General features: G+C 38.1%; 1 protein-coding gene across 3 annotated transcripts in view; it reads left to right on the top strand.

Moving 5' to 3' along the window:
- The window catches only part of myo16 (myosin XVI), a 264,223-nt gene that overhangs the window by 110,297 nt on the left and 138,354 nt on the right, over positions 1-15,572 (top strand). For all 3 annotated transcript variants that reach the window (XM_049485244.1, XM_049485243.1, XM_049485245.1), the window contains exon 5: positions 12,808-12,916. In XM_049485244.1, coding sequence (XP_049341201.1) covers positions 12,808-12,916 — 109 coding nt within the window. The remainder of the gene's footprint in view (positions 1-12,807; positions 12,917-15,572) is intronic.

The raw sequence follows: 15,572 nt of genomic DNA, 5'->3' as shown, positions 1-15,572 counted from the left end.
ATCCTAATTGACGTGTTTGCGTCTTATTAGCAGCACTTTCAGGCGCTAATACACAGGTATTGTGGATTAGCGGAGCTTGCTATTGTTTCTCGGTGGCGTGGTTATTAAGATAAAGAGCCGGGGCTGGATTCTCCACTCTGAGTCCGCAGCAGCAGCAGCATCAGCATCCCTTCTCCTGACACCACATACAGGTGAGTCAGCTCACGCAGGAGGAGAGAACTGCTTCGTTGCCGTGGATACAAGCCATGGATCGCCTCCGAGCCACATTTCAGGGCTTTCACTGCAGCTGGCATTCCCCACCTTCATTCATCAAGCTTGCCAGTTCCATTCTGCCATTCAGATTGGAAATTCTTTTTATTTACCCTTATGTTTGAGTAGAATCGCCTCATTCTATAGGTGCACTTATTTCAATTCAGATCCTACTTTTGCATCTCCCAGCTTGTCCAGAAAAGCAGGCATTTACACACATACAGAATGCAGAAATTCTAATTCTTTAACCCACATGGGCTGACGATGGGCTCCACATGATAGGCGTTGCCACTATGATCAGGCAATTGCTGGTTCGAATCCTGTTCATGTAGCTTGCCATCAGCTGCCAGAGCCCCAATGTATTGGAACTGAGTCGCTGCGCTTTCCTCCAAATGTGTGCAGTGATGCTACTCGGCAATGCTACATCAGCAGCAGTTTGAAAAGGGACGGTGGCTGACTTCACTGTCCTGGTGTTGGGGCATCACTATTGATAGGGTGGGGTAATTGGCCATGTAAATTGAGAGAACGAAAATGGGATAAAAATTTTAAACCTTTAAGAATGTGGAATCATATTAATGCTTCATTAACAGATAATAGCATCTTGTAGTTGCTACTCGTGGCTTAAAATGCTGTTAACTACACTATGTAACTTTGGTCATGAAAGTGGACAGGAAAACACTTATAAGAACTGTGTAAAGTTAAAAAAAATAGACCTAAATTGCCTTTATCCATGTGCATATTTAACTTCAGTTCCTATTTTTACATCTCTCAGCTTGTCCAGAAAAGCATGCATTTAGAAGAATTTAGACACAAAGCAGAAATCTAATCTAATTCCTTAACCCACATGATGGGCTAAGAGTGGTCCAGTGGACTAAGGCGCTGCAACTATGATTAGGAGATAGCCGGTTTGAATCCTGTTTATGCAGCTTGCCATCGGCTGATCCGGAACCGAGTCACTGCGCTTTTCATCCGAGTGTGCTGTGATGTGATGCTACTCATCAATCAGCATCAGAACTATGTAATGCTGCTTAGTCCATGTGCGATTTTAACTTTGGGTCCTACATTTGCTTTTCTCAGCTTGTCCAGAAAAGCATGCATGTAAAAGTGTCTCAAAGCATAAATTCATGAATTCCAATTCTTGCATAATTTTACTTTTATAGGTGGTAAACACGGAATAACTGCAACAGGGTTTTCCTTTTAGTTCTGCCTTCATTTCTTGCCATTGATCTTCTCCATACTAAATTTCATCTTCATTCATACACCCCACAAATTCCTCTCTCCCTTTCAGACCTTTTATTTCTAAATAACCTTCTACTACTCTACTACCCTGCTTTACTAAGAGAGATTTTCACTCAAATTCTATAAGTCATCCATTATGCTTCCTTCACTTAGCCAAGATCTGGTCCCAGGCCCTTTCTGTCCCTTAATGTACCGTGCCCACCATTTTTTTTTTTACCATGTTTTCCACATCCATTTCTCTATTTTTGCCCTTTTCCCCCGCTCTAGTTGCTCAAATGTATGAAACACATTACACATCTGCTCTCTTTCTCTCTCTCTCTCTCTCTCTCTCTCTCTCTCTCGCTTCCTCTCTCTCTCTCTCTCTCTCTCTCTCTCTCTCTCGCGCTTCCTCTCTCTCTCTCTCTTCCTCTCTCTCGTTTTCTCCCAGAGCCTAGAGGCTTCTGTTGTGCGCCATTGTCTCTAATGTTAATGCTCTTATCTCCTCAGTGCAATGCTTGCTTTGGGATGAAGCCTCCTACTCCCACACCCACTTCAGGCTCTCTCTCTACCTCGCCTCATTTTAGAACCAAAACTAGGCCATGATTGCATGATTTTTTTTTTTTTTTTGGATTAAAGCTTATTTAACCTAGTCATTAAGACGTCATCGACTTACGAAATGGTTGCTTTCATTGGTTTCAAGCTGGATTGGAATTTTATTAATCAAGTTAAAGTTGATTAAAAATTACAAAAACAACATGTAAAAGTAATTGTACTGTGCTATTAAACCAGTGTATCGTAACTTTACCATTTTAAGTGATTTAATAATTAAATGGTCAAAAATTCAACTACTCGTATGTGTGAATATCTTTTTAAAAGTACATTTAGTTTAATGATAGTAAGTTGCGAAAATTGGTTAAAGTAACACTGTGTAGCATTTTTACAGCTTTTTTACAAAATAAGAGCTTCGTAATCACGTTGATTCTCCAATGACTGGTAACAGGGAGAGTAACATCACTGTCATTGCTACTCCAGGCTCTAAAGCTTCCCAATTTTTTTATAAAATCCTTTATTATCATTCTGCCACCTCAGTCCACATGCTTACTTCACTTTAGATGAGATTTCTGTATCAATCAGCTTGTCCAGAAATACACATATACATCCCATTGAAAGATCTTCTTTCATTCCTGACCATTACACAGTATGTGTACCTCTTTATGTGTGATCTCTTTCTCATTATATATTTCATTAAATAGCATTATAGTGCAATCACATACATATGAATTCTACTCTAAATAGATATTTAACAGGATGATAAATAATAATGATAAATAATTTCTTATGCTCAGTAGGTCTGTGTAAAGTGCAAGAATACACAAGGAAGAACCAAACGCATGATTGCAATGGGTGTTGGGTCTGAAAGGATTATACTAACACTGGCAAATTTACTGGGTATACTATATTTTTTGCACTATAAGGCACACCGGATTATAAGGCGCACTGTCAATAATCATCTATTTTCTGGTCTATTTTAATACGTAAGGCGCACTGGATTATAATGCGCATTAGGCGACAATAGTAAGGAACAGGGGTGTTGCCATGATTTCCTTCTAATTCACCTGTAAAGCTAAGCTAATTTAAGTAAACAAAACTGTAATTCTTAAAAATCGAAACTTGGCATAACAGTGGTGTTTGACCAGAGTGGGCTTGAAACTTTAAGAATCTATAAAAACTCTAAACTCAAAAAAAAATCCAGCTTGTAATGATTTGCTTTTGTGAGGCTAATCAGATCATTCTTTATAATGAATTTATCTTAAAATGAGTTTATCATTCACCACCTGTGTTAGAGTTAGCTTCGTTACCTGTAGTTGACCAGTGTTACAGATATTTATCTGGAAGTGGTTTGCCTAAAAACTTAACTCAACTGGCTAAGGATATATATATATATATTTTTAATTCAATTGAGTTGAGAGATTCAGTTAAACATCTATCCTGTTTGTTTTGAAGTAATTTAAGGTAAGGGGTAAGGGTTTACCGAAGGAATGGTACCAATACGGTTATGCTCATCTGCTCCAGAGAGTCCAATACCATTAGCAATACCACTTTTATGGGACTATACATCTGTGTGTGTGTTTATTTGTACATTTCTGTCAGCAATAGATGCATCTTATAGTATCTCAATGCATTATCTACTATATTATATGCTGTATCTACTAATCTTTGTGCCAAAACACTGATTTAACCTGTTGTATATTTATCTAAAAGTTTAATTACAGCATACATAAAATGCACAGTCACAGAACTAACTGTGAACTCCTAATAGCAGAACTGAACCCATACTTTCCACATTAGAGAGATACAGTGTATTGTAACCCTGTGACACTCCTAAATCACTCTCCTCTGTTCAGAAGTTAATTGCTCTCCCCCTTTTGTACTGACTTTCCATTGGCCTATTATCATGACAGATTAAATTTAACAGAAGCAATTAAAGACGAGCTCGTTCGCCTATAATTGGGCACGGACAGCCATCATAAGACAGATTAGATTTAATAGTGCATTTGCTCTAATTATTCCCTCATGTAATCGGAGTGAGGTGTCTGCTATTGTTTTCCGCCTTCCTGCTGAGGCTGTTTCATCTCTCTATCTTTCTCTCTCACTCTTTCACACTCGCTATCCTTCTATACTAACTCTCTCTGTAAGAAGAGTCAAATCAGGCCTCTTATCTCTGAGTGGATTGTCACTTTCGTTTATTGTATCCCAGTGTGCACCTGCTGATGTATGTCTGTGTGTGTTCAGGCATGTATGTGAAAAGGTGTAGGTAAGCTACAGCATCAGGATGCTTAATGAAGCTTTCGGTTTAGAAAAAAAGGCTTATTATTGAAGATAGATCCACTATGTGTTCACTATCCAGATGTTTGTGTATATCACTTTCTAATTCTCATTAATTTGCACCCATTGCTCACACAGATATTTACCGTATTATAAGGCGAACTATCAAAAATCGTCTGTTTTCTGGTCTATTTTCATACATAAGGCGCATTATGTGACACTAGTAAGGAACAGGGGTGTCGCCATGTTTTCCTTCTAATTCAGCAGCTTTTGCAGCTGGGTTGCGAGACCTGTAAAATTAAGCTAAGTTAAATAACAATACTGTAATAACAAACAAAAAAAAACATTCATACGAGTGCTGAATGCTAACACACACATATTTCTTTCTTGAAAACTGTTTATTTTGGTGAGCAAAGCACTTCCACTTATTTACAGAAAGGTTAGATTTCCAGATTTTCACTAAGGCTGGGTGCAGCAGCATTAGCATTAGCAGCTAACCACTAGCGCTAGACTGAGGAACTATGAGTGTTCCAGTAAGCCAGAGCGATATTAGCTACCGGTTCGTCCCACATAGCTTGTTTTAACATGGTAAGCATGCAAACGTCTGGTATACTCACCTCTGAACAGCGAAAGAGCTAGCGCTTAGCGTAGTTAGTGGCTAATGCTAATGCTGAAGGTCCAGCAGTGCTAGCCAGGGTTAGCAGCAGGCTACAGACCGATAATATTCACCTCTGAACAGCGAAAGAGCTAGCGCTTAGCGTAGTTAGTGGCTAATGCTAATGCTGCAGCTCCAGCAGTGCTAGCCGGGGTTAGCAGCAGGCTACAGACCGATAATATGCACCTCTGAACAGCGAAAGAGCTAGCGCTTAGCGTAGTTAGTGGCTAATGCTAATGCTGCAGCTCCAGCAGTGCTAGCCAGGGTTAGCAGCAGGCTACAGACCGATAATACTCAGCTCTAAATGGCAAAAGAGCGGCTAATGCTAATACTGCTCCAGTTTCGGTGCTGGAGAACAAAACTGTACTTCAGCAGAGTGTCTTTACTGCTTCTTACAACCTGTCTGGTAAAATTTATACATAAGGCACACAGGATTATAAGGCACACTGACGATTTTTGGGAAAATTAAAGGATTATTTGTAATAATATTAGTATGGATCAAATCGGCTATGGGTGGTGGTGTATAGAAGTGAGGTGGTGTGGCTTAAAATATATAAAATTAGGTTTTGACTCTCTAATGCTTGGAAATAAAAGTTTTAAAAAAATAACTTTTGCTTAATATGCTTAATTTCCAAAAAAAAAAAAAAAAAAAAAAAAAAAAAAAAAAAAAAAAAAACAATAAATGAACAGGTGACCCATTACTTTTGCCCATGTTGTGTAGCTTTATATGAATGATACGATCATATAACATCAGAATTTAGGTTCTTGGTTTATTTATATATTACATTTTTTTAATATATAAATCATGTGAATTGGTTTACCGTATATAAATGAAGCTGAATCCAGTGCTCTCTAGTGACTCATTCAATAAGGGTAAGCTGATTTGGACGAGTCCCCCTTGGTGCCCCATATTTCATATTTCCAGTCACTATAATATCATATAATGTGGTTTGCGAATCCGCAGCAGCCTCTACATCTTGAAGCCCCTTTATGGTAGACCTCCCATATTTCCACTCTGAAGGTCTGTATTGAATCAGGGCTTGAAATGGATTGCCGCCGTCGTCGTGGTCCGGCATGACCATTCATCACAACACAATTGAGAAGAGTGGTTGGAGAAGGTGTTGCTGAGGTCAGAGGTCAGCTAGTTAACCCCTGGTGCTCGCCAAGAACAAGTGCAGGTAGTCTACTGTTTCTGTGACAGCATTTTATTATCTGCTGTCAAACACATGATGCACCTGCTGGATCAATTCAGGTGCTTTATTAGCAGAGCCATTCTTACCACCATTAGCTGGAGCCAGCATGGGTTCTTCTTTAGTCAAGGTCGAGTCAGTGGGTGCTTATGTGCTTATGAGTGTTGCTTCAGCTGGTTTGGTTTTCTGAACCTTTCAATAGGGTGTTGTTGCACATTTGTATGTTTGGACTGGCACATAGACTATTTTTAAATAGCTCAAGATGATCAAAATACATAAAAGTAGCCTAAGCTGAGTTTCTAACTTCCCAGATGAAATTTTTCCCACAAATTCCAGGAATACAGCTTAAAAGCCTTTTATTTGGCAACGCCCTCTATCTTCTGAGTCTGTCACACACCTTATACGTGATGTAGATTGTGAAAAAAAAACAACCCTAGACAAGAATTTAAACCAGATGAACTGAAGATGATGTAAAATGACAAAAATGTGTCTTGTTTTTGGCTGCAGTCATTCAATATACAGTGGGACACCATGTGTACAAATGTCCCAAAGACCCTAGAATATTCAAAAAGTGAAAAAAAAAATGTAAACTTTAAAAGGGCAGACTGAAAAAGACCGTCTGTGCACTCTATAGTAGTTATCTGTAGTGCTCTCTTCACTCCTGAAGACTACTAAAAAAACTATAGTATGTGGAAGGCTGGTGCCAAATTCAGCACCCCCGCCAAGAAAAGCACCACCTCTCAGGTTATTGATTAGTGAAATGAGACATACTGTATTCAAGTTTGTTTGGTCTATGTCAGCGTATTGTCTCAGCTTTTGACATTGTCTCGTTCAAGCGAAGTAGCACATGCTCCCAAGAGAGGGTGCTTTTCGTTGCGGGGGTGCTGAAGTCGGCACAACGGCGGTTTAGCACAAGGACTGGATCTTAAAACTGTTTTGTTACTATTATTGTTTTGTTATTATTATTATTATTATTATTATTATTATTATTATTATTATTATTATTATTATTATTATTCTGTACAGTTTACCTCATAATTACTGCAGATTTGTCTTCTTTGTCGATTTGAAAAATATCTTTAGAATCTTTTGAAGAACCATCACTGATGGCATTCTTCTGGAATTTCCATAGCGACTTGACTTGAATTCATTGATTCATACTTGAATTCACTGATTTTAAAGTAAATTAAATATGTGATTGTCATTTTTAATTCACATTCTCATTTTTAGAAGATATATTTAGAAGATGCTATATGTTAGATGGGTGTTCTAAGTCTGATTACCTATAGAGTGATGCTGTTGAGTCTCGGCATGGTGGTGAGCTTATATCAAAAGCTAATCAATAACGGAGATGTCCTCCAAAAGAGCTGTAAACAGCTTCATCAGATCGCCTTCATCACAGACTAAGTTCACTCAGGGAGGTAAACAACCTGTCAACCTGACCCTGACCACCCATCCTCCTCTTCCTCCTCTTCCTTCTTATCCTCTCTTTGAGCCCATCAGCACACAACCAAACAAAGATGTCTTAGCTTGATGAGTCTCACATGGATTTCTGCTCAGTAAGACCTCTTCCCAGAAGGTTTATGTTTGTTCTGGTCCTAGACTGATCAATACACACTTTGCCCCAATAAGCACCAAAAACATGCAAAAGGTGAGAAAGTAAGTGTTTTCTGAGGTATAGCCAGTCAGATTTTAGATTTAGAACAGAGCCACTGTATATTACCTGTGTAATAACCATGCTATTACGCATTAATAATCTAGGCAAGAACCTCAAATACTAGGAAAAAGGCAACAGCACATATGGCTTCAGAATTTGAACATATAAAAGTAGGTGATGGCTCTTCAGGTCATCGTACAGTACCGACAGTTGGGAAAGTGTGTCATCAAACAGAATTAAATAATTCATAATAAGGCCTATGATTCCGATCAGTGCTGGATCCTGAACAGAACTTGGATTCAACAGTAAAGCCAGTAGAGTTCCATTCAATGGCAGTCAAGTCTTCTTGTTCATGACTTCACTGCAAATGTGGATGACGGTGGCCTATATACTGTAGCTGTCATCCTTCTTCATCTCTCAGTCCAATGATGTGCCTCCTTAGATAAGCAAAATGTGTTTATTTGCCATTTATGTAGAGGCACATCTAGCTCTCAGCAGTCTCTCACCAAGAGGTACACTACCCAATAGCAGCAATCCATGTTACCTTAAATGATGCAACAAAAAAAAAGTTCATATTCATATTCAAGTTTTAAGTAAGAGTTCAGAAATCAATATTTGGTGGAATAACCCTGGTTTTTAGTCACAGTTTTCATGCATCTTGGCATGTTCTCCTCCACCAGTCTTACACACTGCTTTTGGATAACTTTATGCCACTCCTGGTGCAAAAACTCAAGCAGTTCAGCTTGGTTTGATGGCTTGTGATCATCCATCTTCCTCTTGATTATATTCCAGAGGTTTTCAATTTAGTAAAATCAAAGAAACTCATGGGTACATGGGTGTCAATAATTAATGACATAGTTATTACATACACTAATACATTACGTTACATTACATTACATTACATTACATTTGGCAGACGCTTTTGTCCAAAGTGACTTACAATATTGAAGTGCAAATAATAGAAGAGTTTAAGTACAAAAATAATAGAAGTTAAAATAAAGCATCTATAGATAGGGCCTTAAGGAGGTCAGAGGGAAATAATGGGATAGAGGAGTAGAGAAGAGGAAGAAGGAGATGAGGTTAGAATTAGTTAGTTTGTTAGAGGTGTTAGGAGCGTAAGTGCTCTTTGAAGAGCTCTGTCTTCAGGAGTTTCTTAAAGATAGTGAGAGATTCTCCTGATCTGGTAGTGGAGGGTAGTTTGTTCCACCATTGGGGAACTCTGTATGAGAACAGTCTGGATTGCTTTGTGTGCGTGTTTGGCAAAGCGAGGCGACGTTCATTGGAGGAGCGCAGCGGCCGGGAGGTAGCGTAAGCCTTCAGGAGCGAGTGCAGGTAGGAAGGAGCCTGTACTGTCATCACCTTGTAGGCGATTGTAAGCACTTTGAATTTGATGCGAGCAGCAACCGGTAGCCAGTGGAGCTCAATGATAATAATACCCATATTTATCTGACTACTATATTTTTCACACTATAAGCTGCACTTCAAATCCTTTAATTTTCTCAAAAAAAATCATCAGTGCACCTTTATAATCCGGTGCATCTTATGTATGAATTTTACCAAACTATACATTATACAGAAGCTTCAGTTTAGTTCTCCAGCAGTATTAGCATTAGCCCCTAACTGCACTAAGCAGTTTGGCCTATCAGAGATGAGTATTATCAGCTTGCTGCCTGCTGCTAAACCCCTGCTAGCACTGCTGGAGAAGCATTAGCATTACCCGCTATCAGTTAGCAGTTGCTAATTGTCCAGCGCTCGTTTGACTTTATACGAAAATGTTTTTTTTTTTAAATAACAGTTTTGTTTACTTAACTTAGCTTAGCTTTACTCACCGCTGGATGTCGATACCTGCTGAATTAGAAGGAAAACATGGCAACACCACTGTTCCCTACTAGAGTCACATAAAATGCGCCTTATAATTCGGTGAGCCTTATAGTGCAAAAAAAAAGTCAAAACTAAAAAGTGAAAGAAAGCTAAGCCTGTGGCCTGTGTGGATGTCACAGTGTGTCAGCTGCATAAGAAGAGTGCCAGTTTTAGCCTTTTTTAGCCTGGCACATTGTCTTCAGACCTGCAGAACACATCTCTTACTGCCCTGGAACCCTGTCAAATCCATCATCACCCTCTGGAGCTTTACAGCCCTGTGTGTGTGTGAGAGTGTGTGTGTGTGTGTGCGCTTTCTCTGAGGATTTGGAACACAGTGACTCCTGCAGTGGCCCACTGCTCGTGAATAGGAACAAAAGAGCAGCTGATTGTTCATGTTAATTAATACATTCATTAACCTGGCTCTAACCTCTGAGCATGACTGACGCAGCTCCTCCCTGGCCTGAATGTGCCGAATATGCTGATGTGTGGATGTGCCGGCGCTCTCTGGCTCTTTCTGAATGATTAGATAGAGATGTGTAGATAGAGCCTTTATTTATTTATTCATTTAATTTAATTTTTATTTTTTGCCCGCCACCATTTTTCCTCTTCCGACGACCAATTATTAGGGCTGGGTATCAAAATTAGATAAAAAAGGCATTGACTAAAATGTCTCGCTACTACCGAGTACTGAAAGGTCTTTAAAAAAACAAACAAACAAAAAAATATTTTCAATACTTTGTATGAAACAACACAGAGAAGGTAAACATATTAAAGTGCTCTAAAGTCTGAGTCTACTTCTAAACATTCAACCACACTTAATTTCCCTTCAAACTGTCGACACACCATCACTGTGCTGAAGTCTCTCTCTGTCTCTGTCTCTCTTTTCTGAGATATAATAGTACAGTAAAATTACTGTAGTTTGACAGACCCAAACCATACTACACTATTAATACTATTGTTTTTGTTTCAACAAGAAAGAAACAAGAAGGAAGAATGGAGCCGCTTATGGTGACAGTATGAGAAAAACATGTTTTGTAAGAATAATTAATGCTTTTTGTATTTATTTTGTTACAAACAAGAAAATAAATTATTGATAAAAGTATAGTTTGGGTATCGGTTTTGGATTTATAGTATTGTTATGAAATCATATGCAAATTTAAACTGGTACCCAACCCTACCAAATATTTTTAATTTCCGTTAATACAGAGTTCCAGTATCTGTGGTCGTTGTGTAATAGTTTGAGATAAAGAGGCTGGAAGAAAAAGGGGAAGAGAAAAAACAAACAAGGAGTAAAAAAGATACACCATAGCAAAAAAAAAAAAGAGATAATATAGAGGAATAAGTAAAGTAACGGAAGCAAAACAGATACGAAAAAGAATTAAATAAGCAAATCATGTTTGGTTTAAATATGGTAATAAAGTAAAAAGAGAAAAAGAAGAAATAAGTATAAGTCTCATCTGCGTGTGAGTGTGTGTGTGTGTGTGTGTGAGTGTAATTTGTGGAGGTAATTTGTCCTGTGTAGAGGTTTTGAATTTCCGGCTGTGATCTGCTGAAGTTTCACGTCCTCAGTTTTCCTCTGACGGTCTCTCTCCTCTCTCCTCCAGCTCCTCTGTATTTGCATGAAGTGCTTACACTCTGTTTAGAATTCTATTAGCAGTAAATATTCAGTGAGATCCCGCACTGCTGCTCTTATCTGTGTTAGCTCAGGGCTCGTCATTAGCCCACACTCTGCTTTATGGCCTACAGAAATCATTACCCAGTTTATAGGCTGAGGCTAACAATGGAAATGTTCATTTTACTGTCGGAGAGAGAGAGAGAGAGAGAGAGAGAGAGAGAGACGAGGAAGAGAGAGAGATGAGGGAGAAAGAGAGCAACAGACAGAAGGAGAGGAAGAGATGTTTTCCATTTACATAAGCTTTGTAGAACAGAATGGTTGGCATTTGAATTAGGTTGTAGTTTTTATCATATAACAGCACCAGGCCCAGTTTGCGCAGAAATAAATGACAGTTTTGCGATTCTACTAAGTGTGTATGATTTCTACTGGTGTGATGAGTCATTTTTTACAGACTAGTTGTCTAGTTTTTGCACCTTTTAGTCAATTAATCAAACTGCTATTCCACTTAAATATATACTTAACAATTCATTTTTCTGTATGTAGGGCTGCCACTGTGATCGGAGATCGCTGGTTCGAATCCTGTTTATGTAGTTTGCCATCAGCACAATTGGCCTTGCTCTTCCTTTGGGTGGGTAGATGGTGCTCTTTCCCCTCATAACTCCAAAAAGGGTGACGTCGATCAGCACGAGGCGTCTGTGAGCTGATGTATCAGAACCAAGTCGCTGCATCAGCAGCAGTTCAAAAAGAGGTGGTGGCTGACTTCACATGTATCGGAGGAGGCATGTGCTAGCCTTTACCTTCACTCCTGGTGTGTTGGGGCATCACTAGTGATAGAGGGAGTCCTAATGAGTGGGTTGGGTAATTGGCCATGTAAAATCAGAATTAAGTTAGAAATAAAATGAGTTTTATTAGCAAGCATGCACTCTGCGGGTGTATTTCACTCATTTTCAAATGGCGTGCACCAAATCTGTAATCTGTAATCTGCTTATTCTTGCATAGTCTATTGTTTCAGCAGTCAATACTGCATAATTTCAATAAATACAGTGCAATGTTGCTATTTTTCCTGATTTTTTCAACCCAAATTCCAAGTTCTAGTGCACAGTGCGAGCCATATGCTCGCTGGACGTGTGCACCACTTGCATTTCAAGCATATTGCTCAACCTCTGGATTCTCTGGACCATAAACAGCCATAAATCATGTCAGCCCCCCTACGTGGGCCGTACCCAATACTGCACTGTAGACAGTGTTAAACCCCCCAGTCTTCCTCCACCTCTCCTCATGGGGTTTCCTCTTAATGAGTTAGTTAACTCACCATTGTCTGTTAATGTAGCTCATCCTGGGTTCAGGTACCTGGGGGTGCTGGCAAAGTGTGATAATTGGAGCTTGTTTATCATCGATTGCTGACTGATGAATAGGTTGAGGGGCACTCAATTTGTTTATGTCTGCTCTTTCTCTCCCCCCCCCCCCCCCCCCTCTTTTCTTCTTTGTCTGTTCCTCTATATCTTGACCGCTCTGTCTGCTCTGCTGCGTCTGGAAGGCCGGGGTCAACGTGCTTCTGCAGGACGTCAACGGGAACATACCTCTGGACTACGCCACTGAGGGTACCGAGAGCAGCTACATCCTCATCAAGCACCTGGAGGAGAACGGTGGGTCCAAGTTACCGAGTTATGTTACTGTATGTACAATGAATGATGGGGGAGGGGCCTGGGTCATATGGCCCTCTATAATTATTGGCACCCCTGGTTAAGAAATGTCTGTGTCTTTAATTTAAAGTTACTTAAATTTCTCGTCTTCTCTCAGATCTAACTGAAGCAATATGAAGAGTAATGAACACAATTCGCTCACTTGATTTGAAAATAAGCTAGTGAACATGTGTGTGCACAATATAATTAAAGCAACGGTCCGTAATTGGTTAGGGCACTTGTGATTTTTGGAGACCTCTCTGGTGAGAATGTGCAATTGCAAATTATAATTATATATATATATATATATATATATATATATATATATATATATATATATATATATATATATATATATATATATATATATATATATAGCACAACAATGCAAAAAAAGAGAAACATTCAAGTGTGTTTATTTGGTACACTGAAAAAAATGAGTACAATTTACTTAAAAAAGTTTCACAACTTTCTGCATTTGCTTTTTTTAGGTAAATTTAATTTTCGATAAATTTAAGTAACTTCAACTCGGTTTCAAGACTTCAAGATGTTACATAGAGCAAATAAGTGAACTGAACTTCAGTCAATCCTTTATTTTAGTAGCCTTTACTTAATTTCTGCATACAACATTACCTAATTACTATTTTTTAATTTATACAATAATATAGTATTATAGTAAGTATACTAAAAAGTATACTGTATTTCATGCCATCCATGTGTTGAGACAGTGTAATATATGTGTTTTACCTAAAAATATGTAAATTTTAGGAATTATAATATATTATGTATCATAAATTATTTGAGTAATATTGTATAAATGAAGTAATTGTAATTAGGTAATATTGTATGCAGAAATTAAGTAAAAATAAATATATATATTTTTTCACTTAAGATAAAGGTTTTTCAGAGTGAGATTATGCTTCTGCAATAAAAATTTAATTTATTTGAAGGATTTTAACAAATTTATCTAGGGGTGCCAATAATTATGGAGGACACTATATATATAGACTGCCATGTCTGAAACTGATATAAACAAGGTTCATACTGTCATGAAAACCCTGGAAAAATCATGGAATTAAAAAAAATAGCAATTTCCAGGCCTGGATAATTTTAGGAAAATTTTAATATACAGAAAAGTTAGGAAAAGTCATGATAATTGGGTCTACAAATCTTTGTGTTTCAGTTTATCGATGGAATAAATCTATTTTGAGCTACAAATACATCAGCTCAGAGTTAATTCAGGAAACAATGGAGCTCTCAGGATCTGACACACATTTTATAAGAATGTGTCATATTAATTTTAGGTCTAGTATAATCAATTTCTATTATAGTTTTAGCTGATTTTTGGTTTTACTGTCCATGTTTGCACTGGTTTTAAAATCATATGAACATGAAAATTTGCCTTAAAGGCATGGAAAAATCATAAAAAACTTTTTTTTATTTTATTGGTTAAAAAGTGTATGGACCCTGTATAAAAGCACCTCAGAGGATCCTTCAGGAGCTGCAAGATCCGACACACTGATTAATTCATCTTAATATCTTTTTTTAATATTCTACACTTCACTGTTTATGTGCACACAAATCCATCCGACCCTGCTGAAATACATACAAAAAAGAAAGTGGAAAAGAACCTGGACCTGTTCTGAAGAATTTGTTTTCTTATCACCTCCAGCCATATCTTATATCTATTATAGCTTATAATATTTCCAGCTTCTCTCCAGTCTCCATTCATATTCATCGAGCAGATAGAGCACAACCTATATCCTCTGTTCGCTTATCGTCTTCTCTCAGATCTGACTGAAGAAATATGAAGAGTAATGAACACAATTCGCTCACTTAATTTGAAAATAAGCTAGTGAACATGAACAGTTCATAAGTTATGTCCACATAATTCTGCTGCCAATAAGAAAGATGGGGAGATTAATGAACCGAGGACTTGAACTGAGGTGAATAGTGGAGTGCACAATGCAATTAAAGCGACAGTATGAAAGTTTTAAGGTATTTGTGGTTTTTGGAGACCTCTCTGGTGAGAATGTGTCATTGCACCCTAGATGCAGATTAACATGAACATGAATTTATTGTTAATTTTGTTCATTTATAAAATACTGTCATGTATATGTAGAACACGATTATATCCAACGGACCTACCAGACCTCTCTGTTTTTAGAATGATAAATATTCTGAACATATTCTGAACATGATACTAGATGCTAATACTATTTGTTAGATTTTTTTCAAATATATATAATATATATATTATGGAATGATAAATCACACATGTGCCTCACACACAGAGAGAAGTGATATACTGTATACGAGTTAAAGTGAAATCTGTTAAGTTGGTAATATGCTAGCTCTGCTAAAATTACTGCTGTGTTGCATATTTCGTAACCTATGGTCTACAGCAGATTGGTGCACAGAGCTGCCAGCAGTGCAGTGTACAAATCACCCAGCGTTTTATGTCTCCAGTGCTCCCTAACTGAGCCATCCATTCTGTCAGCTCACCCCTAAAAAGTAAAAGCCACTAAGTCTAGGAATCAATCAGAGCGAGAGGGAGGCTGCATCTGCTAAAGGGAGGAGAGGAGGAGTTTAGACACACTGTTCATCATTACAGAGCAGC

This window comes from Astyanax mexicanus, chromosome 11, assembly GCF_023375975.1.
Source record: "Astyanax mexicanus isolate ESR-SI-001 chromosome 11, AstMex3_surface, whole genome shotgun sequence".
Lineage (NCBI taxonomy): Eukaryota > Metazoa > Chordata > Actinopteri > Characiformes > Acestrorhamphidae > Astyanax > Astyanax mexicanus.
This window is presented reverse-complemented; position numbering and strand designations above follow the sequence as displayed.